Source organism: Panthera onca, chromosome D3 (genome assembly GCF_046562875.1).
Source record: "Panthera onca isolate mPanOnc1 chromosome D3, mPanOnc1 haplotype 2, whole genome shotgun sequence".
Lineage (NCBI taxonomy): Eukaryota > Metazoa > Chordata > Mammalia > Carnivora > Felidae > Panthera > Panthera onca.
This window is the reverse complement of record NC_138350.1, coordinates 34,592,554-34,619,646: the sequence shown is the minus strand read 5'-3', so window position 1 is coordinate 34,619,646 and position 27,093 is coordinate 34,592,554. Positions and strand designations below refer to the sequence as shown.

At 40.7% G+C, this 27,093-nt stretch overlaps 1 protein-coding gene and 1 long non-coding RNA gene across 4 annotated transcripts in view; one reads left to right on the top strand and one right to left on the bottom strand.

Moving 5' to 3' along the window:
* The window catches only part of LOC132665768 (uncharacterized), an 87,918-nt gene extending 66,581 nt beyond the window's left edge, over positions 1–21,337 (bottom strand). For all 3 annotated transcript variants that reach the window (XR_009604263.3, XR_009604261.3, XR_009604264.3), the window contains exon 1: positions 21,227–21,337. This is a non-coding gene — a long non-coding RNA (uncharacterized LOC132665768). The remainder of the gene's footprint in view (positions 1–21,226) is intronic.
* Positions 21,338–21,507: 170 nt separating this feature from the next.
* Positions 21,508–27,093, top strand: part of NDUFV2 (NADH:ubiquinone oxidoreductase core subunit V2) — a 30,983-nt gene continuing 25,397 nt past the window's right edge. The window contains exon 1 of the mRNA XM_060613263.2: positions 21,508–21,615. Coding sequence (XP_060469246.1) covers positions 21,562–21,615 — 54 coding nt within the window. The 5' untranslated portion in view covers positions 21,508–21,561. The remainder of the gene's footprint in view (positions 21,616–27,093) is intronic.

The following is a 27,093-nucleotide window of genomic DNA, read 5'->3' as shown; positions in this document are numbered from 1 at the left end:
ATGAATGCATTTTATTTTCACAACTGGGGAAATAAAGATGTTTTTGTCATTAAAATAATAGGCAACTATGAGGAAAAACATAGATTTTAGTACAGCATCACCCAGAAAGCTATTACCAATAGATGGGTTGGATGCTCGCACAATTTAAGCGCTTCATAGGTTAATCCCGACCGTGGATTGCTGATTTAGGAAATGATATTTCTGAATTTAGGTCATGTCCACCATGTTCCCACCTACAATTAAGTATTGAAAGTGGAAAGAATATCAAGTTGTTCATTATTCTAATTGTAAAACATTTAGTAAGAGACTGGTAGCAGAGCAGTCAGTTGTTAAAAACAGCAAAATCAGTGTCTCTACTATTTTATTGTCTTTCAAGCTGCAGAGTAAGCCCTATGCTTGTGATAGTCTACAGGCAGAGATGGGAGAAACACTTTCATTTACATTAACCCATTAACTAATAGCTGTATGACATAGGTGGGGCATATCAAGTTTCTAAGATATAAATTCTCCATACAAGGTCCTATATCTAATAAGCGACAGAGCCAGGAACAGCCAACCATGTGCTTCTGAGTTCAAGTTACTTGCCTTTCATTTTTGTGGGCTTGAAGACTATGCCCACAAACGCTTCCCACATGAGGAAGAGGAAGAGGAAGAGGAAGTCTTTTTAGCAGGCACTTAAAGCATTGCTCTTTCTTGCTTTTCCTTTACCCGCATGCAGGGAGTGAGTCAGGAGGCAAGACAGGAATGACTCAGAACAGACTGTGTGTTCCAGTCATCCTCATGCCCTGCGTTGAATGGGTTCTTGGTGACGCCTGTGGGGAGGGCTGCACACATCCTAATGATGCTGAATCCTGATGCCCCGTTGATTTATGCCATTATACACGACTGTTCAAACTGTAACTCTGTGAGGCACACCTGTGTGTTCACTGAACTGATAAGTGGGTGTTGCTCACCTCCCCAGTGCCCAGGACTCATGATAGGGCCGGGGACACAGAGATGAGCACAGCAGACACGGTCCCTGCCTACACAGAGTTTGAAGTCTAGCAGGGGAGACAGACATCAGCAAATAAGTACACACACAAACATATAATCACTAATTCTACTGTGAGACAAAAAGTGAAAGCTTTATGACAGACAACAAGAGAATAAGGCATAATTTAGATGGGGGGGGGGGGATGTGTCAGGAAGTTTCTCTCAAAGAGCATTATTTCAGCTAAGACCTAAACAATGAGTAGGGATTTACCAGGAAAGATTGTAGGAAACATTCCAAGAAGAGGGAGTGCCCTCTACAAAGGCCATGGGGTAGGAAAATACTCAGCTTACTAGAGGACCCAAAGCTCATGTGACCCCAGTCGACTGAGCCAAGGGGAGGTGATGGGAGACAAGACAGAGAGGCAGGCAGAGGCCCCAACATTGGGACCTTGTTGTCCATATGAGGAATTGTGTATTTTAGCCTAACAGCAGTGGTAAGCCATTAATGAGGTTTTTTAAGTAGAGAAGAGACATAATCAGATTTGTGTTTTTAAGAGATGACATTGGTGGCTTTGATCCAATGAGAATGGAGTGAGGGTCTTGGACCAGCTGGCAGGGCAGATGACGGTCACTGCAGTGGGCAGGGCGGAAGGGGGATGCGCAGGAAGGTCAAGAGAAAGAGAAACACTGTAGCTGAGGATCGAATAGTGTGGAAAGGATGTGCATTTAAAAAAAAATTTTTTTTAATGTTTATTCATTTTTGAGAGAGACAGCATGCAAGCAGGGGAGGGGCAGAGAGAGGGGGAGATACAGAATCCAAAGCAGGCTCCAGGCTCTGAGCTGTCAGCGCAGAGCCCAACATGGGGCCCGAACCCACGAACTGTGAGATCACAGCCTGAGCTGAAGTCGGATGCTTAACCGACTGAGCCACTCAGTCACCCCAAGGGTGTGCATTTTTTAGAGGTGAGTTCATGGGGACATTCAAGTGGAGATATCAAGGAGGCAACTGGCTTTAAGAGTCCCTTGTTGAAAAGAGAAGATTAGTCTGGAGTTACGGCTTTGGTAGATGTCATCTCTGAGAGGGTACCAAAACCCAGAGAGACCCTCTTGGGAGAAAGACTGCAAGGAAAAGAAAGGAAGGCCCAGAACTCACCCCAAAGAAACACCTATGTTAAAAAGTAGTTAAAGGAGCCTGTGAAGGAGCCAGCAGAGAAGTGGGAGAGAAACCAGGAGGGTGTTTTGAGGAGGAAATGGCCAGTGATGCCAAATGCCGTGGAGAGGCCATCAAGGTAAGGACCATAACCTGTGTCTTGAGAACGCACCCAATGGCAGTTCACAGAGAAGCGCAGTACATAGTAGAAATGCAATTTCAACTACAAGGAGCTGGTATCCTTCTATATTTTCAAGGAGGGCCTTTCCCCCACATAGCTCTAAAACTAGCCTAACCGGAATATTTTATTTCTGAGCATCCATATTTCTGGACTTTTCTGTAGCATCCAAAATTGGTATGAACTGTCAGCTCCACTTTTTTCCCCCTAACATTTAATTATGAAAAATTACAACCACACAGAGTTTAAAGAATTATACAATGAACACTCGTGTATCTATCAGCTAGATTCTACAGTTAACATTGTGTTCTACCTGCTTTACCACATATCTGTCCACTGAATCATCCCTCTATCAACCCACCAATCCATCTTATTTTTTGGATGCATTTCAAAGTGAGTTTTAGACATCAGAACATGTCATGGCCAAACAGTCTAGCCTGTATGTCATTAATAAGAGTTCTATATCTTTTTAGGGCTCTATTTCTTTTGATGTGTTAAAAGAATGAAAGGTTTAAACTTTTTTTTTTTTTTTAAGTAGGCTTCATGCCCAGTGCAGGGTTCAGACTCACGACACTGATCAAGACCCTGAGATCAAGACGTGACCCAAGATCAAGAGTTGGACACTCAACGGACTGAGCCACCTAGGGGCCCTTGAAAGGTTTAAATCTTAAATGTGCCAGTGGATGCCTTTTGACAAACGCATTCCCTTGTGTATCCATGCTGTTAAGTTATAGAATGTTACATCACTCCAGAAAGTTTGTCCCTGCTGCCTTATCTTTCAGAAAAGTGCAGACAATATAGGTAAGGAATCCTAACGCGGGGCTCATGGTAAGAACACAGCAAGAGTGAATGCCCTTCTCCCTCTGCGAGGGGGTTCTGTAGCACTCCTATACATTCACCCACATTTTCACCAAGACAGAAATAGACACTGAACTCTTCCTAAAAGTGCTTTTGTAAACATTTCACAATAAACCTTTTGTAGAAAAGGACAATGGTGTCCAGTGAACCAAGCCCAACCCTGGAAATCATAATTCCTCACTCAGAAGCCTGCTCGGCTGGTGCTGAGCAAGCTTATGTCACAGTCCTCCTATTTGTAAAACAGGAACAATAACCATCCATATCATACAAGTGTGAAAATTACCTTGGTATTTTAATACAGTGGCTAATATAGCCCTGGGAAAACAGGTCAAAAGACTCTAAAGCCAGGTTGTAAATATTATGACTAACCTGCCACATTTTCACAGTTTGCCCCATTGGTGTCCTGTCCTCACTGCATGGCTAGAGTGAGAATAGGCTGAATCAGGGACGTTCTGGGTGCAGGGTTACCTCTGCTTAGAGTTGGGACCAGAATCAGGACTGGAGTTGCGAACCAGGACTGGAGTTGCTAACTTTGTCTTACCAGTTCAAATACCTGTTGTTAACAGCCCCTGAAAGAGACCATGGGGTGACTTTATTTGTTGATCTTCTTTATAACTCTGGGCTTCAGGAAGGTCATGCATGAGACTGATTTGTTGGAATGAGTAGAGGGTTTCTCAATCGCTCACCTTATGCTGGTTTTAAGGAACCCAGAGATAGAAGTTGAGGTGGCAACAGTTTTTAAGATTTTTAAAAAACTTTTTTAATGTTTTTGAGAGAAAGAGAGAGACAGAGCATGAACAGGAGAGGGGCAGAGAGAGAGATGGAGACACAGAATCTGAAGTAGGCTCTAGGCTCTGAGCTGTCAGCAAAGAGCCCAATGCAGGGCTCAAGCCACAAGCCGTGAGATCATGACCAACTCAAGTCCAACACTTAACCAACTGAGCCACCTAGGCGCCCCAACAGTTTTTAAGGTTTAACCAAAATTTTCTAGGGACTCCTGGGTGGCTCAGTCGGTCAAGCATCCAACTCTTGATCTCAGCTCGGGTCATGATCTCATGGGTTCATGGGTTTGAACCCGTGCATTGGGGTCTGCGTGCATGGCACAGAGCCTGCTTGGGAATCTATCTCTCCCTCCCTCTCTGCCCCTCCCCCACTCATTCTCTTTCTTCCTCTCTCTCTTTCTCTCTCTCTCTGAAAATAAATAAATAAACTTAAAATTTTTTTGCTTGAGCTTTCCTCCCAAGCTCTATGAAAAGTCTAATGATCACCTCAGATTTATTCATTAATTATTGAGATTGCACAGGCTTGTGTTGACTTCTAGTTCCAAAGTCCTGTTTCAGCTGAACTCACATCTCTCTAGGGGTCCACTTCTTTTTTCCTGCTCTGGGCCAACCCCGACAAGGAATTCAGCCTCTTTTCTTTAATTTCCCCTATGACGACCTTCCTAAGCAAAGCCCTGTGGAGTCCCATCTCTCTTCAATCTCTCCCTTGTACTCTCTCAACTCCCAAATTCCTCTTGATGATTAGATTCAGATTGGTTTAGCTGTGACTTTATTTCCATATATTCTTCTATCTGTAGCCCCAGGGCCTTACTTTCCAACCATAAGTGGATAATCACGGTATTTTTCCAAACAAAGGTGGTTCTCTAAGAGGATCTCAGTGCAAATTCTTTAATGGACATACAGCTGACCCTGGCACAACACAGGGGATAGGTGCGCCCACTCCCTGGCACAGTCAAAAGTCTGTATAGCTTTTGACTCCCCTAGAACTTAACTACCAGTAGTCTACTGCTGACCAGAAGCCTTACCAAATACATAAACAGTTGATTAACACATATTTTGTGTGTTGTATATTGTATGTACTGTATTCATACAATGAAGCAAGCTAGGGAAAAGAAAGTGTTTCTTCTTTTGAAAAATCATAAGCAAGAGAAAATACATTTACAGTACTATACTGTCTTTATCAGAAAAGATCTGTGTATAAGTGGACTCGTGGTTCACACTGGTGGTGTTCAAGGGGCAACTGTATACATGCACACAAACACACACACATACTTGTCTCATATATGTTTATATGTAAGTCATACACACGTAGATAACATACAACCGATAGAAATACATAATTACATGAATGCGTGAAACTAAAAACATAATACCTATCACATGTACATCCATGCAAACACCTGATTATACCCTATGACATCCATCCACATAGGTCTAAACCACCTTCACTGTGGAATTGTTGAACACTTCAGCTCCTGCCACATGCCCTTGGATTCTCATCTCATTTCTGCCTTGCCACAGATCCTCCTCTAGGACTGAAATGGCTCCTATCCAGTTTGCCCAGTTTAGTTGAGAAAATGAGAGACAGGAAGTATCTGTTCAGTCACTCATTTGTTCAATCACACATTCACTCCACGTATGATGATTGAGCACCTACAATAGAATACCATATGGGATCCTCTAGAAGAGATGAGATGAGCAAAGAAAGGAGGGGTCCATGCCTTCAGAAACTTAAAATCCAGCTGGGTGTGCAACACGTCGCACACATGAAACAAAACATCCTGAAACGCACAATTCTCATCAGAAGAACAGCAAATTAGAGCAGAAAGCTGAAGCCTTGCAATGTACCCCAACGCTGCTGTTTCAGCAGAATGAGCAGGAGGAAAAAAACCACTGTGGTCAAAAGAAACTGCTGGCTTATGGATTTTTTTTTTTTTAATTACAATTTGCATGCTCTTCTAACAGTGTTAGTTCTGCTTAGATGGCAGAGTGGCTTTCATGAAAGTATGAGCTCAGCCTTGTCTTACGCCTGTTGAAAAAAAAGAGGTCAGGTAAAATGACTGTAGTAACAGCACCAAGCTAGCTGAAAACCACAGTGTCTTTCAGATGAGATCAGAAGAAGAAAAAAAGAAAAAAAAAAAAAACCTGCACACTGGAAATTTTTTTGCTTGCTAAAAACCCCTTGAAGTTGTCTCAGAAACACGCACATAGGCAATTTCCTCTTTTCTTCTTAGGAGTGTCCTCAAGGAAAACAGCTTTCGAAATTCAAAGCATTGGAGCAGTAGAGCAGTTTGGCAGCCTGGGATGGAGCAGGAAGCACGTGGGCAGGAAGAACTTGGAGCTGGTCAGTGTCTGGATAAATCACACATGCTTGAAAAGAAGTCGTTCTGATTCACCCAGGTCTGCACACACTCAGAAATCACAAATACCGGGAATCCAGTCCTGGGCTAACACACTAGCTATACTTTGGCTTGTTGCTTTCTTTTCTGACAATTTGGTTTTAGAATGTGGCAAAAGAGAAAGCTGTAGAATGGAGACGAGGTAAAGTTAGAACAGATGTATCTACATGGCTATATTTGGGAAGAGGGACTTAATCCTTATGTAGCTCTTCCAAATCTCTTCATATAGTACTGCAATTTATAACTGAACTCTACACTGCATATTCTTATCACTTAAAACATTTCAAATCCCTTTGGAACAGAAATGAGTAATGTCTGAATACGTTTTCAAAAACCCATGCCATATATACCAGAGGATGCCTACATAAAAACTGAATAACTTCTGGGCGCCTGGGTGGCTCGGTCGGTTAAGTGTCCGACTTCGGCTCGGGTCGTGATCTCGCGGTCTGTGAGTTCGAGCCCCGCGTCGGGCTCTGTGCTGACAGCTCAGAGCCTGGAGCCTGTTTCAGATTCTGTGTCTCCCTCTCTCTCTGCCCCTCCCCTGTTCATGCTCTGTCTCTCTCTGTCTCAAAAATCAATAAACGTTAAAAAATAAAAATAAAAAAAAAAACTGAATAACTTCATCAGTGTTCATTAGACATCAATGTGGGCACAAGGTCAAAAAACAGACTCTCATCCTATATGCTGATAGACATGGCCTATACGTGGTTCTGATTATTTTTAATTAAAACATCAAATGTATTTTTAATGTGTGCCTCAAAGAATTTACTTACACATTTTGTGAAGAATAGAAAATATTAAGATACTGAAGGGTGATATTTGTGTATGCAGAGGAAGGATACGGTCGTCTATTTCTTGGTGGTACTGAAATATGATAAATAACTTTTCATTGTCAACCAAAAAAAAAAAAAAAAAGAGGCAGAGCTAAAATAGAACAAAACATTTCTTTGGGGTCTCACAACTGCAATTTGGGGAACACAGATTTGGGCAGCAAGCCAAATAGCATCCTGCCGGAGAACAAAAGTCAAGTGTTTTTAAAGAGGAAAGGGAATGTTTGTATAAGTTGTTTACAAAGAATTTTGATTGGCGTCGGTTGTAGAACATGAATCGAGGCTGAACAGAATTGGTTGCTAAGACTACCACTAAGCAAAAGTCTGTTACTGCAGCAGGTTGTAGGTTTTCCAGCTGGGTCCTCAGAATATTTGCAGTTTGGCCTAGCTCAAAAGTTCATGGCTCCACCGGTGAGGATGAAGACGTGCACAAGGCCCACCTCCTTTATGGCCTCCTGGCTCCATTTTAAACCCTTTGACACAAGGTACTCCATTTCATTTCACCTTTTACACCCTAGAGCTTCCAAGATGGACTGATGCAGATTTTCGCATTCTATCCAAGTTAGACAGTGCTTTTCTAGGAACTGGCTCTGTTTTTCCTTGTCTACTTCTGTGACAACATTTAAGATAAATTATTTATTAGAAGAAGTACTAATGGTCTTAATTTGAAAATATTTAGCAAGATGAACCTTGCATACTGGGCATGATACTAAGAAAAATTATGCTTTTGCTTCATAAATTTGTAGTCTTTATTCTCATACGTCCTCAAACCATAGAAGAGCTGGTTGTCACTGGAAAATTCTTACTTTTCATGTGCTACTCCTACTTATTCTGTTTACTTATTTACGCTGCTTAATGAAATCAGGCAATCATGTGATATACTCTAACTTGAAAACCCTTTACACGGATACTTCAAATTCTACAAATTATATCCAGATCTAGTGTTAATTCTCTAAGTTTGCCTGAATCCTAGAAAAGACCTCTTTCTGTATGACTGAGGTGGTACCATAAACAAGTGGAAGAGAGGACAGACTGTTGATTAAAGATGTTGAAAATATCAATGATGACTATCTTAGGGCAACAGGCTCTCAGGTGACTTTTAATGTATTTCTTCATATGTCAAATAATTATTTGAATTTTCACAGTGATCATGAGTTGTTTATGTAATCAGAAAGCCATTTCCATTGTAAAAAAAAGACAGTAGTGGAAAAATTGGCTTCTAGATACAAATAAGTAAAATTAGATTTTTATTACCTAACACCCTATGCACAGATAAGTTATAGAAAGAATAAAGATCGAAATATGTGGAGCACAACTTTTATACTATTAGAATGAAATATATAGATAATTGCTATGACCTTGAGTTAAGCAGAATTTCTCTTTTTTTTAATTTAAAGTTTTTTTAATGCTTATTTTTTGATATAGGGAGACAGAGTGTGAGCGGGGGAGGGGCAGAGAGAGAGAGGGAGACACAAAATCTGAAGTAGGCTCCAGACTCCGAGCTGTCAGCACAGAGCCCAATGCGGGGCTTGAGCTCACGAACTGCAAGATCACGACCTGCGCGAGCTGAAGTCAGATGCTTAACCCACTGAGCCACCCAGGTGACCCTAAGCAGAATTTCTTAAAACAAGGCAGAAAACACATGAATCATAAAAAAAAATTTTTTTTAATTATAAATTTGCTTGTAATTTTTAAATGATGCCAAAATTAAAGCTTAATTTTTAAAATCTGGTTAAAAACAAGCCATAGACTTGGAGAAGATATTCATACTATGTATTACAAAGTATTTAAGATATACAAGGAATTAAGATTAATAAGAAAACAAAACCCCAATTTTTGAAAATGGGCAAAAAATATGCACAGGAAACAGAAAAGGAAAACAAAACCAGCAAAATTTACAAAAATATGGTCCTCCTCACTATACTGAGAGAAATACAAATTAAATTAGATCCCACTTCATATCCCTCTGATTGTCTACAAATTGTTTGATCTGACGATATGAGATGTTGGAAAGATGAAAAATAGGAACTTACAAAATCTACTAGTGGAAGTGAAAATAAATACAACTATTTTGACATCAGATTAACAACATCCAGTAAAAGGGTGCCTGGCTAGCTCAGTCAGTGGAATGCGCGACTCCTGAGGTACAACTCACAGGGTCGTGAGGTCAATCCCCAAGTTGGGCATAGAGCTTATTTAAAAAATAAAAAATAAACTAAAATGTCATTGTTAAAAACACACACACACACAAATTGAAAAACCTCCAACATACAGCAAAGCTAAAAATTATATTCCTTGTGCCCTAGAAAAGTCCTCCTGTAGAGAAACTTGCAAATATGTGCATAGGAAACAGCTATAAGAAGCTGGGAACAATCTGAAACCCATCAGAGGGGTTTGAAATGAAAAATAAAGTTTGTATTCCCAAGAACATTGGAATAGCAGATTAAAAAGTGAACTAGGTGTCCATGTATTCATGTTGTAAGTAGATCACAAAAATATACCACTGAGAGGGAATAAACCAGGTTGCAAAAATATCTAAACATATGATACAAATTATTTTAAAATTAAAAAGAAAAAAAAACACTGTATAGATTGATGATGGACACACACATACATGCACTGGAGACACTACCAGGGGAGGATCTGGGGAGGAAAATGAAGAAAGGTAATTGAGGAGGGGGGCAAAATGGATCTGAATTTTATCTGAATATCATATTACTTTCACTAAAATATTTATAAAGCATACTGCAAGACATAAAAGCAATGAGCTTAGCCTCTCGCTGCTTGTCACAGACCCTGACCAGATGAGCAGAATCGCAGTGTCTGGGCTGTAGGAAGACAAATTTTAGGGTCCTTGCTATAGCAGTAAGGGCCCTGAGCAGTGTTCAGCCTCAATTTCTGTTTACAATCATGACTTCTGTTTACATTCAGTAGTGCTCTTACTGAATGCCCAGCATGAATCTAGATGATGCCACTCAAAGAAGACCCACTGTGAAGAGCCATCTCAATCACAGATACCACAAGATACTCATAGAGTTTCTGAAATACACACCAATACCATTGGGGGGGGAGGGCAAAACAGCTCTCAGCCTGAAGATTACATTGAAAGAGGAAATCGAAAGCATTTTGAAGAAAAACTCAGATCAGACATGGGGCTGGTCAAGTCGGTCTGAAAAATCCCCCTCCCCTCCAAAAGACGGTCTCTAAACATGGAAAGCACACGGCTTCTCTCAGCATGAGGAAGAAACACACGTGTTTTGAAGAAAGGGCGGCATTTTCTCAGCAAAATTTCTAAAGGTTTTTCTTCCGTCTCTGATACTCTCTCACGTCTACTGGCCAGTGGATGCGGACCTTTGTCAGAAGATGTCCGATAACCTCTGTCAGCACCTTTTGATGAACACTTGGGATCTGACTTGGCTCATAAAGTGGAGGTTGTCTGTTAAAGACTGTACTTAACTAGGCTATTTATTCTTGGAGAAGCAGGAACTCGAACACCAAGCGGCAAATGCAAACTCCACAATAGAGGTTCATACGCTAAAATGTGTTTGCTTCCACATATAATGACTGAAACTTCCAATTGTGACTCACTTAAGTAACAGTTATTTGTTAGTTTTCTGTCTGAGACAACTGTCCAATCTGTTTCAGACCTTTCCTCACTGTAGTTGTTGTATTTAACCGTATCCTTTGTGCTGAACTTTTTTTGGAGGGGGGGGTGCTCTTTGATTCCGTGTTAATCTGTGTGTACAATAAAAAACAGGAAATAGAAAAACACATACATCTTTGCCAAATCCTTCAGAGATTAGTGTGTTTGCGGATGGTTCAAAACCGAACTTTATAAAAACTTTTGATTAAACCAGAAGAAAAGGAATTTATTTAAAAATAAACATCCGGGGGCGCCTGGGTGGCTCAGTTGGTTAAGTGGCCGACTTCGGCTCAGGTCATGATCTCACGGTCTGTGAGTTCGAGCCCCGCGTCAGGCTCTGTGCTGACAGCTCAGAGCCTGGAGCCTGTTTCAGATTCTGTGTCTCCCTCTCTCTGACCCTCCCCTGTTCATGCTCTGTCTCTCCCTGTCTCAAAAATAAATAAAATGTTTAAAAAAAATTTAAAAAATAAAATAAAATAAAATAAAATAAAATAAAATAAAATAAACATCTGTACTTCTCCAGTGCTACTGGGGACCTTCAGGACTTGGTTTGGGTGATTATAACTGGAGCCAGGTGCAGCAATGGAAGTGACCCCATTTTTGGCTTTTGCCATTCAACAGCTGGAAGGGCTTAGGATGTCAAGAGGCCAAAGCAAGAGCATAACCAGTTCTGGGACCTTTCTGGACCTTGCTTGGGGCAGAGCTGGGGCTTGATGAGTTGACTTAGACATTCTCCCAGCTTTGCTGAAAGAAACCAAGCTCTGGGCTGATTGATAGCTATCAGTGACTTTTTTATTTTTTTATTTTTAAGTGGCTTCATGCCCAGCATGGAGTCCAACAAAGGCTTGAACTTGTACAACCCTGAGATCAACACCTGAGCTGAGAGCAAGAGTCAGATGCTTAACCGACTGAGCCACCCAGGCACCCCTCTTAGTGACTATTTCATTTGTCAATATTCTAAAATTTATTGAAAGTCTGTATCATTAAAAAAAAAAATTATCTCTCAACTCAGTCCCCAGTGTTCACTCCAACCCCATGAGCAAGTCAGCTTCCAAGTACTGCCCTCCCCACCCAGGCTTCCCATTGGATCACACTTCACTAAAGTTAGGTCTAGTTCTTTCCTGAGATGTTTGAGCAAGACAGCTTCAGCAGGATTAATTCAACAAGATTCAAACTTAAGCATCCTATTTTAGTGTATCTGTTCATCACGTTTCCTCAGAAACCAACTTTGAGACAAAGATTTGAGTCCAAGCAGTTTATTTTGGAGTGACCCAAGAAAGTGCTATTGAGTAGGTTACCCCTGTGAATGCCTGGGAGTCAGTGCCACTGGGGGGCTATGGGTGACAGCATAGAACACACCTCAGAGTCGTCCCATCAAAACAGGGCAAAGAAGATTGGGGATTTTTCCTCCCATTCAAATGTCAGCAGCTGAAGGTTGCATCTGCACTTCTGGCCGAAGCCTGCAAATGGAAAGTTGCAGGAGGGTGCTCTGGAATACACTGTGATGGCCAGTACCTAGGGGTTATAGGCAGAGCACAGGCAGCATCTGCTGTTGTCAATAAAAATAACCTTCAGGGCTCTTGTTTTAGTGATTCTGGAAAGCTTCTGGAGGAAGTATATAGTGTCATGGTGAATATCACCTGTGGAAGTCTTCTAAGGCTTCTTCTGTTTGGCTCATGAACTGTGCATCAGAGCCCTGTATACGACTGCTTTGGCAGCTCCCCACCCCATCCTATTTCCAGTACATGTGCCAGAATTCTCAGGTCTTTCAGGATATGAATGCATAAGTCTTCCACGTGTTTTTTGGTCTTTTCCTAATTGTGAGAATATAGTTCATCATTCATATTTGGTGAACTCTCCCCTTTTATGAAAGGGCATGTGAAAAAGCACTAAGTATAAAATACTCGTCCTACCCTCAAGGGCTGTGTAGTTCAGTTGGTCAATTACAGTATCATTATTCTTTTCAGGTGGAATACAGGGTAAAAACTAAAGGGACAGAATTGCTCGAGAGCTTTTCCAGCTGGAAAACCTATAAAAACAGAAATCAAGTTAACTTGAGATTAGAACTGAAATGCCAGAATCACAGCATTCAGTCCTTGATTTAAACCTCTGCCAAGTTACTGAAGATGGCACTACTTTAAAAATTGGGCTATAGTGTTTTGTCTGACTTCAGCTATACTGTCAACTCCTCGAGCATGAGGATAATTTCCATGTTAGTTATCTCCTGCTGCATAGCAAATTATCCCTAAACTTAAAACAAGATGGATTTATTATCTTACAGTTTCTGTGATCAAGAATCTGGGCACATTTTACCTGGGTCTTCTTTCTCAGGGTCTTTCAACAAGGCTCATGTCTCATTTGAAGGCCCAAATGGGGAAGGATCTGCTTCCAAGCTCACGTGGTTGTTGGCAGGATTAAGTTCTTCACAGACTGGTAAACTAGGGACCTTGCTTGGAGGCCACCCTCAGTTCCTTCACAGGTAGGCCTCTCCAATCTGGCAGTTTATTTCACCAAAATGTGCAAACCAAGAAAGCAACAGTGACTGAAGTCACAGTCTTTTCTAACCTAATTATAGAAGTGACATCCCATCACTTTTGCCATATTCTATTGGTGAGAAGCAGGTCATTCAGCCCAGTCCATACTTAACAGAAGGAGATTACATAAGACCATTGAATACAAGGAAGCAGGGACCACTGGGGCCATCTTATGAGTCTGCCTGCCTTACCACTTGGTATAGTAGGTGCTCCATGATGTTTATTATTTTGAATGTTTATTGTTCCTAAAACAACAGGACAAGTTGCAAAACTGCATCACAGCAAAAGCACATTAGATTTCAGAGGGAGCAGAGAGAGTTTGGAGTTGTACATTCTCTTCAGTGGACAAACCCACCTAAGAACTCAATCATGTACTCATATCAAGACTGTGAGCTCCTTGGAGTGGGTCGGACTGTGTCCTTTATCTTGACATCTTCAACACTTACTGCCCTTTCCCTGACCCATGAAAGGAACTTGGCAAACATTGAATGGATCGAGGAATGGTTTAGTGAATGACAAGTTTTGTTCCTCTTAGTATTTTTCCCCTCAGGTTACACATTTAACAAAATGTTATGCCAATTTAGCAAGCAGTCATGGGGCCATGGGGAAGTTTACTATTGCAGAAATACTAAACAAATATTTGATTAAATGAATGTCAACAAGGCATTCCCTATGTTGGCTCTGATTATCTTTTTTTTTTAACGATACCTTTCAAAATACTAATCTGGGAAAACCTATAATGTGGACAAATAGAGACTGTCTCCAGTAAAAGCTCCACTTGCTAATATGTCAGACTGAATCTCTGTAGCACAGGCATTGTAAAGGTAGAATTTAGAATTTAGTTTCATTTAGAGGTTGACTAGCAAGGATTTGAGTGCTGGATGTATTCTGGGGAGTAGCGTCTCACAGAGATTTCAAGTTGGAGTTCAGCAGAAGAATGAATCCATGTAAAAATGAGTGCAAACCTTTCTCTACACAAGGTCAGCTACAAATTTTTTGTACGCCCTTAGAAGTCTAGGATTGCAGTGGTTTTTAAGAATGTGTCAGATGAAATGCTGGTTACAAAAGGAAGTGCTTTTATTCAGAGAAATTAATCCTTGGTCTCAGAACTGACGTACATGCTCTCATTCTTTCCTCTCTCTCTCACTCTCACTCTGTCTCTCTCTCTCTCTCTGTCTCTCCCCTCTTCCTCTTCTTCCTCCTCCCTGCCACCCCCACCCCTGCCATGTCTATATCTCTATCTCTATCATTTCCTCTATCTCAAGGAAGAGTGATTTCCTGAGTCTATACACATAAGATATTTATGGAAAGTCACAAACACTACTAGCCAATTCAGCCTTCTTATTCTGTTTTGGGTGATTTAAACCATACATATTAATACTAACATTCCTTGGATGTTGATAGATGAGTAAGAATCAGATTGTGTACTTCATAAGAACGACGGGGGGGTTCCCAAGAGCTACAAATTCTGCAAAACAAATCCCTTAAGTAAATAATGGAAAATGATAGTTTATTTTAAGCCCTTTGAAAAGTTGAAAAATGATGTAAAAGGAAAGGGCTCATCTGTTCCTAGTCAGCTTTTGACCTTTGACTATATAAACACAAGACACACTTGAGCTAAAGCTCGGAAAACAGACCATTATTTCTCTGCTATTCAGATGGATGGAATGAGTCTTCCCATTAAGTTTTACAGAGATATACTCCAGCACTATTACACTGAACATTACATTTAATAATTTATTTTTAAAGAAGGCAATTAAGATCTTTGGCAATCTCAGTAACTTTTTAAAAATCTGTACAGTGAGGTGATTGGACCAGATCTTTTCCAGTCTTTCCTGCTCTAAAATGCTAATACAAGGACCCACTGAATCAGGCTATCTCTGAATCCATGCATTAATTCCTGTCCTTCTACCACCTTAATACCACAACCTCTTCTAATTCTATCACCTGCCATCTTCTAATATTTATTTATTTTTGAGAGACAGAGAGAGAGAGAGAGAGAGAGAGAGAGAGAGAGAGAGAGAGAGATTGGGCATGAGCAGGGGAGGTGTAGAGAGAGGGAGACACAGAATCAGAAGCAGACTCCAGACTCTGAGCTGTCAGCACAGAGCCCAATGTGGGGCTCGAACCCATGAGCCGTTGAGATCATGACCTGAGCCGAAGTCAGGCGCTTAACTGGCTGTGCCACCCTGGTGCCCCTATCACATGGCATCTTGACATTAACACGCAACCACTAACACACAGTAGCGTGCAAGTCCCTGCCAAAAGCATCTCGCTTCTAGAAAGGACAATGAAGACCCCAGCACCAACATCAAGTGTCTTTGTTACTATGAACTGAAATTACCTGGTAGGAAGTGGGCTCCCGAAGAAGCAGGGAAATGTCTCCTCTAAGCTTTTTTATTAGCAGGATCAGTTTACAAGTTTAGTTATTTGCCACTTTGATCTTTCAGCTTCTTTCTAACAACACATATCTTTCACTTCCTTCAGGTGAAAACTTATCCCCAAGAAACTCTATTTATGGCAATTCCTATGTAGCCTTCCAGTCTCTGCTTGGCATGAACTGCCCCAGGAAGACTTTGGCACTCCTTCCTCCAAGTTCCCATTTCATCTTGCACATATACTCTGTATTATAATCATTTCCTTGCAGTGTGTTAGGTCTTCCCAAGAAGGGACTACGGTCTTCCATCTATGTATCTTCAGTGCTGAAGATAATTGGGGCTGAAAATATATTTGTACAGCACATGAATGAATGAAAGACTTTTCTAACCAATTTCACCCTGCTCGGATTACTCTTTCATTACACACCTCAGGCTGTTTATACCATACCACACAAGTACATGAAGCAAATGAACTACTTAGCTGCAATATAATATTTCTTAGTCAAGGAATATTTTATATGAGCAAAGAGAATTGGCTATTTAAAGAAATTTTATATGAATCTTTTTGTGACTGGTCAAGGAAGAAATGAGTTCAGATTTGCACAGGAATTTTAAGGAACAGCTTTGTGGGAAAGAGTCCAGAGCTGTTTCTTCTGACTAAAATTAAAACTGCCCAAAGATCCTAAGAACTGGCTCATTTCCCTCTTCCCAGTCCACACTCACTGATGCCCTAAATTAAAACTTGAATTAATAGCAGTATAAGGAATTCTACTCTGAAGAGTAGACCAACTCACTAAAAAGAAGTGAGTATAAAAGAGAGTTATCAATTTTTTCACTTTTATATTTCCTTTATTACCCTGTTTCTAAAAATGAACACGGCTTTATTTTCTTGCAATAAAAATAACACATGTTAATTGAAATAAATTGGTAATACAAAAGATCTAAAAAATTAAAATTACCTTATATTTCAACACCCAGAGAGAACTCTTATTAACATTTTTTTTTATTTATTTTTGAGAGAAAGGAGAGAGAGAAAGGACAAGTGGGGGGAGGGGCTGAGAAGGGCAGGGGATAGAGGATTCTAAGGAGGCTCAGCAGAAAGCCTGACAGGGGCTCCAACCCTCGAACTGTGAGATCTTGACCTGAGCCAAAGTTGGATGGTCAAGCAACTGAGCCACCTAGGAGCCCCTATTAACTTTTTTTTTTTTTTTTTTTTTTTAAGCAGGCTTCACGCCCAGTACAGAGCCCAGCACGGGGCTTGAACTCATGACACCAAGATCCAGATCTGAGCTAAGATTAAGAGTTGGACACTTAACTGACTGAGCCACCCAGGTGCCCCCTCTTGGTACCATTTTGATATGTAACTTTCCCATATTTTTTTCTATGCACATACATAAAGTGTGGTCATGTTACACAAGATGTTTTGTAAAATTTAAAAAATTTAAAAAATTAAACTTAACACATCATGGGCATCTTTCCTTTAAAATAAATACTGATCTTTGTTATTACTTTTAAATTTGTAAAGCGACATCCCATTGTATAGTTGTACTGTAATTTGTTTAATCAATTCTCTGTTTCGTTGATCATTTACATGGCTTCCAAGATTTCAGTATTATGAATAACGCTGTGATGAACATATCTGTTTGTACAACTTTGTAGACTTTCCCAGTTATTTCCTTAGGATAAATTTCCTTAGTAACAAGCGACTTGAATCTGGTAATGGCTTAGGTGACATTCTGCTTATTATTTTTTTAGACAGTCTATTCTTGAGGTTTGTATAGTTAAGTTAGTGGCTGTTTTGATTTTCATTTTCCCTTTTGGTCCCACATATCCCAGATTAACTTGAGAAGAATTTGGAAAGATCATGAAGAAGTTATTCATTATTCTAACATCCCCCCTCACCTCAGAGTGCAACACCATGAAGCAGGTCTAACACTTCAGTGTACGAATGTGACTATATCACACTTCTTTGCACCCTCAAATGTCCTACTTGAAGGACCTTTATTCCTGTCTCTCTTGAAAACTCTTTCTTATTCATCCAGCAATAGCCTTATCTCTTTTTCCTCCTTCGAGTTTTGACTCAGTCCCTCTTCTTCCCTCAAAACAAGACTGGACCTACGCTTCACGTTATGTTAGAAAACCTGAGGCCAGTCAATATGGTTAGAGTAGGCCATGTGGGAGGCAGAACATATTATAAAGTGCCTGAGGCTGCTTTAATAAGTATGTGACCTAGGAGAATGATTTAATGTTCTAATTATACTTGAAGAAATTGAGGACCAAAGCTTCGCAGAATCTAGTAAGAGATGAAGTCAGAATTGCAATCCTAAGTCCCTCTGACTACAAAGCTCATGGTTTTCATTATACCATGCCCTCACTATAGCCTGTTTATGTTGGTTTAAATGGAGAAGAAATCATAGAAATGGCAGAGCACAAGTTCCCACTTTTGGTCATTCCCCTCAACTTTATCCCAGTTCTCCTAGCTCCCAGTCCCTCATTTCCCCTTACCCACCACCCCTCCACCCCAAACCCACACACATTCTTTACTCAAATGGTTGATCACTATAGTTAGGGCCAACTTCCCTGGGCTTAAGGTAGTAGCACTAACTTAGAATCATGGGATATGTCTAACCAGGCAGCCATAATATTCATTACAGTATGTAATCAAGCCAATTTCAATCAAGCCTATGGGGTTAGGTAACTAACATTTAACATCACTGGCATCCATGTTGGTCTGTGCCTAGAAACGATGCCTTTGAGAGTAGGGATTTTTCAAAGAGCCCCCACAATTCTATCCTAAAGACTCTGGGAAGAATAGTTGTGCATTAGATTACTTTATGAGTGGGGTGGCTCTAGAAATGAACTCACATTACCAGGTGTGAAGAAGATTAATCCTAATGTTTTCACTTGAGAATTATTTGGGTTAAGGATAAGCCAAAATCATGCTGGACATTAACAGACCTTTTGGACGGTTGAACAAAGCGGTATTATACTTACTGGCAGTGGAATGACTGTTGAAAGCATTTACTTTCTGTATCATCTTCAAGGAAGTGTTAACAGGCTAGACTAACTCCTTTAGCTCTGATCCCTAATGTTTTAAACATTACTCTTTGCACTCTTGGCCCGTAGGTAACAGAAATCAGGGATATCTGCTAAGTCCTTGCTGGGACTATTAGACACCAATGAGATATGTACCTTCTCTGTGAACTGTGAACTCCACAGATGTTATTCTATTACAGAAGACATCCAAGCTAACATTTACTGAGCGCTTACTCCATGCTCAGTAATTTAAAAAGAATTTTATAGTTATTAACTCATTTTATTCCCATCATAAAGCAATGAGGACAGTACTATTACTAAATAGAACACTAGAGAGACTAACTTGCCCAAAGTCACACAGCTAGAAAGCAGTAGAGATAGGGTCTGAACCAGCAGTCTCATTCTAGAGCCTGTTCTCTTAACTACCATCATGGGTATGCCAATGAGATAAAGAAGTCTGCTGGAGGAACATCTGAGACCCCTGAAAGGAAAGAGTTCTTTTTCTTCCTGGGAAGGTTGTAATCTGCACATGATACTTGGAACTGCTACAGCCACCTTGTGACCATAACAGGAGTCACAGCTCCTGTATGGTTGAGTAGAAAGATGGGAAGCCTCTCAAGTTTTTAAGGACATCCTTGAGTAACTGAATTACCTAATCTTGGAACCGTTCTACCTTTGGAATTATTTTCATGGGACATAATGAACTCATTACTGTTTAATTTCCTTCAGTTAGGTTTCCTGTTACTCGTATCCAAAAGCGCTCTCACAGATACACATGTTTATAAAAGCATAATCCAACCAGAGACATACAACCCCTTCAGAGTCCAAATATTTGTACTATGTGCAACATTTTCATTCAGTTTCCAAGTATTGAATGCCTTCCATATATCAGTGAAAGCTGTCGAATCAAACAAGTTGGGAAGGGCAGGTTTCTACATCTATGGAGGTTATAATCTGGTGGTAAATGTGATAATGAAAATGGAGGCAGGCATTTATAAGGAAGGTATCATGGAGACTTAACCTAGGGTCAGAGAAGGCCCTAATGGAATCAAGAGAAAGCATGTATACCAGATTCAGACTCCATGTCTTACTAGTATCATCCATTTGTAATAAGTTTGTTATGTATTTAATTTGTGATATATTTTGGTTTTAGTTGTATGAGGCCTACAAGAACAGCTTATGTGCATAGTAGTGTTATGTACATATATATAGGTAAATTTATAATACCATAATTTAATTTTTTAAACAAATTTTTTATTTTTAAGTTTATTTTTTAGTAATCCCTACATCTACTATGGGGCCCAAAAGCATGATCAAGAGTCACGTGCTCCCCTGATTGAACCAGCAAAGTGCCCCTGTGATACAATAATTTAAATCCACATGGAGATCCAGAATATTTTTCCTTTTGAGAGGTAAATACTGAACCAGTTTAGGAGAAGCAAGCTAATATAAAAGGTAAGCAATGAAATGGGAACCAAAGCACTTCTAGCTCACTGGCTGTCAGCCTTCTGGTGACTTACATTTCATAATTTGTACAATATGACTCATAAGTGGTTATAATGCAATATTTTATTTAAAAAAATTTTTAATGTTTATTTATTTGGAGAGAGAGAGAGAGACAGAGTGTGAGCAGGAAAGGGGCAGAAAGAGAGGGGGACACAGAATCTGAAGCAGGCTCCAGGCTCTGACCTGTCAGCACAGAGTTCCTCCTGGTGCTCAAACTGGGAACCCAGAGATCTTGACCTGAGTCAAAGTCAGGGCCTTAACCAACTGAGCCACGCAGGCGCCCCTAGAGTTTCCACATGAAGAATAAATATTTAAAATCCTTATACTGCTGTGAAAGTTCCAGAAATCATTCACAAGTTTAGCAGGGAAAATGGGCAAAATGAAGGGGTCTACAGGACATGACACGCAAGAAAAGAAGGCAGTGAAGGGAAAAATCAAGAGGCAGTAAAGTGCCTGGTAAACGCTACACAGCAGGAAATTGCGCTGTGCATATTACGGCTGTTGCTGAATAAAAATACCTGGAATTTCCAAAGATGACCAAACAAACATCAAAAAGGAAGTGGCCTTTTTTTTTTTTTTAAGTTTTATTATTATGGAAGATTTCTAACATGTACAAAAGTACCGAGAATAGCCATGAGAACTACCACAGCTTCAACAGTCATTATTCATGGCCAATACTGTTTCATTTCTATGTCCATTATTCTGAATCTCCTTTGTTCTGAAGCAAATTCCGGATTTATCATTTCACCCTTAAATATGTCGGCACACATCTCTAAATCAAAAGAATGGGAAACAAGGCATTTGGTGTCTAGCTCACTGGGGAGGAGTCTTTTCCATCTTCAATCCTTTAACTTGTAAAATATGATTTATGGGGGGGGTGCAACGGAATTTTTTTTTAAGTAACTACAATAAAAAAAGGAGGTGGTAATTCCCATAAAGCTCTCCAGGAGGTAAGCTCACCCCATAAATCCAGATCGGCGTTTCATTCCCTAGAGGCCCAAGGTACAGCTCACTGACGCTTCCTTTCAAGGTCGGGACCCCACCGCCGGCCTGCAGCACCCAGCCTTTTACGGGCCTGGCTGGTCTTCGCCGGGCCCCGCCGCGAGGAAGTCTCCGCCCACTGGGCCCCAGCAGCCCCCGCGCACCTCCGCGCGCCCCCGCCGCCTCCTAGCAGGGAGGGGCGCGCCGCCCTGGACTCGCAAGGCCTCGGCTCGGGAGCGCGCACGCCGTGCGTCCCAGGCTCGCTCGGGATTCTCGCCTGGTGCCGCAGGGAAAGGCCAATTGTTTGGTCCGCCATGTTCTTCTCCGCGGCGCTCCGGGCCAAGGCGGCAGGCCTCATCGCCCAGTGGGTAAGGAGGTTCGGAATGAGCCCCGGCACTGCCGCCACTCTCCCCTATTTTTCGGTGTCTCCTTTTGTGGTGGGCACACGAGAACCCTGGGCTCTGGACGACCTGCAGGCGGCGGCAAGGACACTGCGGCCTTCGTCCTCTCTCAGGGAGGCCGCTGCAGCTCCACCGCCGGCGAGGAGCTCCGAGGGAGGGTCGCAGACGTAGCTGCTGCGGGTGCGTGGCCTCCCCCACAGGACTGGGAAGTTTACGCCTAGTGTGGTCAAGGAGAGGAAGAAGGAGGGGCCGCCGGTGGTCTGTTGCTGTTTCGCCCCAGCGCGGAACGTAGGCCTGGCCTCGTCGGCCAGATAGGTTTCTAAGATCCCCCGCCCACGAAGGAGGCACCTTACCTTGCATATCAAGCCTGGTGACCTTGTTGCCGGCCTGTAGTAGCGCACTGGAAAGGATTCCGAAATTGTAGGCTCTGGCTTGCTGGTTGAAAGCTTAAAGAGCGTTTCCTTAGGGCAAGGTGTTTGATTTACTGCAGTTGTGTTTTGCATATCGGAAAAGTTCGATAAATAATCGTATCACATTAACCCTATGAAAGAACACCATCGGAAAAACTGCACCCAGAAGGATTTAGAACTTGAATGGGCTTCTGAGATCCAAGTACATGCTCTTATTTTAGGCAAGGACGTTGAATCGAAACACGCATTCAAGTTAACTTAATAATGGTGATTCCAGGAATGGCGATTTTTACAGCATTTACTGGAAGGAAGCCTTTTTTTCCCCTAGCAGTAAAATAGAGAGGTTGAGTCAGTTTTTAGCAGAAGAGTGGGAGATAGTGCATAGTAGAATTGAATACGGCTTTAGAATTGGACCTGAGTTTAGATAGTGGCTTCACCGCCTTTTCTAGCTTTGTGACATTGGGCTGTGATTTCTTGCACTTAGTTTTCTTGGTCGTAAAACGGGAGGAATATTCCAATTTGCAGAGTTTAGTCGTTCAATAAACATTTGAGGTTCGACTTCACTGCTGGGCTGCAGGTAACAACGTGGATAATAGTGATAAGTAACATTTGGTGATTACTTTTCATGTGCCAAGCACTGTTAAACGTTCACATTCTAACGCTCAGGAGAGCGTTCTCCTCATAGTTGGTACTATTCTAAATCTCATAGTTGGTACTATTCCGCTATATTACAGATAAACAGACTTAGTCCCTGTTCTTGCGGAGTTGAAACTTCAAGGTAAATATCGTACAGTGTTAAGAGATATGAATAAAGTCAATTTGGTTTGAAGGTGGTATAAGATTTTTTCTAGAGGCAATACTAACATTGGTGAGGAGATATTCTAGATGGAAAGGACAACATGAGAAAAAACTATTGATAGTTGGCAAGAAAAAACTTGGTGCCTATAGGAAGCCTCAAGCAGTGTTGCTGGACTCCATTGTTAGGAAGTAAGGTGAATCCAGAGATGAAATAAAAGAGGTGGATAGGGCCCAGGTGTTGGAGCTCCTTGCATGCCGTGCCATAGAATTTGGCTTTATGTTAGAAGCAGTGTGGAGTCAGTGAAGGATTTTAGAGAAGCAGAGGGTCATGGCCAGGTTTCCCCGTATTGGATAGATGACTGGATGGAGTGAGGGAATACATTTGCCAGGAGCCAGAGGCAGGGAGATGAAATAGATAAACAGGCTCTTGCAGAACCCTAGGTGAGAGGTGATGAAGTAGACCTTGTCTAGCAGTAGAAAGGCTAGAATTAAGAGTACAGATAGATTTTCTTCAGGTTTTGAGGGAAAGGGCTATAGGTAAAAATTGAATATCTTCAGGTAGTGGAAGAAATTTCAATCAAATTTTATGTTTCTGCAACAGTTTTTTATTTGTACAGATATTACCCGGCATGTAGTATGTGCACAATAAATATTTGTTGACTTGATGAATCAGTAAGTTTTTCTTTTTTTCCCCAGTTTTACTGAGCAATAATTGACACATCTCTGTGTAAGTTTAAGGTGTATAGCCTGATGATTTGATTTATGTTTGATTTCATTACACAAGTAATACATTGTAGGGAAAACATGATTTTGGGAACAGCAAACAGAATAAGCTCAAAAAATAAAAATTACCCATAGTCTCATCAACCTGGAAATAACCAAAATGTGAACATTTTTGTGTCTAGAATTGAGAGACCTTACAGTAAAAATTGATGGTATTGTTCACATTATTATGTAGCCTGTTTTTTTCCCATAAAAACATTGTTGATCCACTTTCCTTACCAGTAGACATTTCTATACTGTCATTTTTTTTTTTAACATTTGTTTATTTTTGAGAGAGAGAGAGAGAGCATGAACAGGGGAGGAGCAGAGAGAGAGGGAGACACAGAATCCAAAACAGGCTCCAGGCTCCGAGCTGTCAGCACAGAGCCCGACGCGGGGCTCGAACTCACGGACCGTGAGATCCTGACCTGAGCCGAAGTCGGACGCTTAACCGACCAAGCCACCCAGGCGCCCCTATACTGTCATTTTTAATGCTGCATAGCATCCCATTGTGAGGATGTTCTATAACTTATATAACCAGGTCCTTTTCCAAATAGTGTAATATCAGAATGACCTAGGAAATGTGTGAGTAAAGAGGTGCCTTTTAATAAAGTTTGTTTCTTAAAAAAGAAACCATTAAGGAAACCCTTTACATTTTCAAAGAAATTGCTTATTCTGTTACAATTTCTGCTGCATTAATTTCTTCAGCCACAGACTTGAGTTTATCATTGATTTAAAAATACCCATAACTTAGTACTGTCTAGAAGTGCCTACAAGACCATAGTTGTGTGACCATGAACCATGTTTCTTAATCTCTTGAAGTCTTCTGTAAAAAATACAGTAACACTTTGATTATCAAGAATTGCCTAAAAAGTATGAATTATGGAGTAGTAAATAGTCAGAATAGGCTTATTCTCTTAAGTAATTTTCCATGGCTTTTGAGTTGTTGACACCACTTTGCAGCTCATCGCTGCTTCATTTCCAAGCCACCACTTCAGTAGGAGTGAGTGGCATTTTCAAGGATTGTATTTTCAGTTTTAGAAATTTTTTTCAATTTCAGAATTTTCATTTGGTTCTTTTTTATAGTGTCTATTCGATTTTTTTGTTCATTGAAGTGTTTTTTTTCAAACATGGGTGTAGCAGTTTTGAAATTGTTGTGTGGTAATCTCCATTTACTGTCTTCTCTTTTAAAAATGGGCTGTTGAGTAATTTTGAATTGTATCCTGGACATTGTGAACAATGAATCATAGAGATCTCAATTTTTCTAATTTCTCCATAAGTGTTTGTTGTGGCAGGCTGTTAACTCAGTTGAACTTGAACTATAATCCAGCTCCCTTGTAGGCAGCACCTCAAATACCGGTTGAGTTCTTTTAGCTGGGCTGCCTGGAGTTGGCCCCATGTGCATGCAGGCCTTGGGGTCAGCCACGGAATTTGGGGCTTCTCTCTGGCTTACTTTTCTGGGATTTCGCACTTTCCCATGCCTGTTGTCCCATACTGTTCTGTGGTTCTTCAAGCCATTAAGACTGCAGGTTTTCTCTTTTGGTTTTAGTTGCCCAGCACAGGCCTGTGGGCCTGCTTTTAGGCTAAAAGATATAGAGTGTAAAGCAAAAAAACCTTCATTGGCTTCTTCTAAGTATAGACTCCCTTTGGTGTCTTCCTGCATTTGGTTGTTTTCCAATGCCTTCAGAAGGTGTTTTGGTTTTTTAAAAATAATTTGCCCAGTGTTTATAGTTGTTAGTGGTTTGGCCTGATAATATCTACTCAGCCACTCTAGAAGTAGAACCTCCTGTAGTGGCATTTTTCTTTCTAAACTTTAAGTTTTGTAGAATGGACTGTTTTCTCATTTCATTAGAGATCATTTTAAACCTGATTTTGCAGTGTCCCAGGGTATCTCCATTTTGACTCAAGGACTCTAAAGGAGTTCTTTAACAACAACAACGAAAAAGGCATTTGTATTAGTGTTTTTATTGCTACTATTACAAATTACCATAAACTTAGTGACATAACACAGATTTATTGTCTTATGATTGTGTAAATTAAAAGTTTGACATGGATCTCACTGGGCTAAAATCAAGGTGTTGGCAGAGCTATTGGAATACTGTAGGGGACAAGCCATTATTTTGACTTTTCTAGCTCCTAGAAAAAGCTGCCCTTATTTGTTGGCTCATGGCTCCTTTCTTCCATCTTGAAAGCCAGCAAAGGCAGGTTAAACTGTTGCATCACTGACCCTGCGTCCATCATTTGTGACATATCCTTCTCTAACTTTGTTCCCTCTTTCACATTTAAAGGGCCCTGATAATCCAGAATAGGAATCTCCCTATTTTAAGGTCAACTAATTAGTAATCTTAATTCCATCTGCAACCATATTTCTCTCTTGCTATGCATACTAATACATTCACAGCTTTCCAGCATTAGGAAATGGGTATTTGGGGGGCACTATTACTCTGCCTGCCATGGCCTTAAACACTTCAGGGGAAAGAGAAAATAGGCAAAATTTTTGTTTATTCAGTGAGGTTTAATAGACTGCTACTGCATACTACAAATTCATATCTTTTATATTGGAGATGTAAACTCAGTCTCCATTTCAAAGATATAAATAGCTGTACTTCCCTTCTCTTTGCATACTGTTTAATAACAGCTCAGTACATTGGGTAATAAATAATAGGTTCGTTGACCATGTCAGTCTGGTTTTCCATTGAGAAACCTTGACTCACCCACTACTTTTTGAGTCAGATCAGGAAACCTGTTATAAATTGGTTGCAGGAGATTTTTTTCATTCAACAAGCACTAAAGATTTAACGTTTAAACACACTTTTTCTTTGCCTTGTTGGTGGAGAGGGAAAATGCCTTATACGTGGGATACTTTTCTGGGTGTTATCCCATTTTGTACATGAGACAGCTGATGATTCCCAGACAAATATGCCCCAAATTACACAGTAGTAGGAGCCTGAACTGGGTTTGTTTGCAAGTCCTATTTTTTGTTTCTTCTTTTTAATTTATTTTTCTTAAGTTGCTCAAATTTACCGAGGGAAGTTGGCATGTTTGGTGAAGATTTAAGTTTTATAGATGCTATAATAGTAGAATAGTTTGTCAGTGTGATCAGAAACCAGGGAAGTGATTTCACTGTACTTAAAGGAAGAGAGCAGAGGGGATAAGAAGAAGAGGTTAACTTTGGTCATGATGGGTGCAATTTTGTTCCTAAGGAGATACCATGATAGTTCCTTGTCATCACTGACTAAAATATTCCTTAATATCCCTCAGTACTTCCAGAGATTCTGGGTTGGAAAAGATAGCCTAGCATTTCTTGTTCTTGGCATCCTTAAATTTTGAAGACCATTCAGAAAATCCATCATCTGCATGTTAGGATATAGATGCCATACACTCTAAAGCAGTAAATCCCAAACTTGATTAAAAGAATCGTCTCTATGCTCTGTCTCTCTCTGTCTCAAAAATAAATAAACGTTAAAAAAATTAA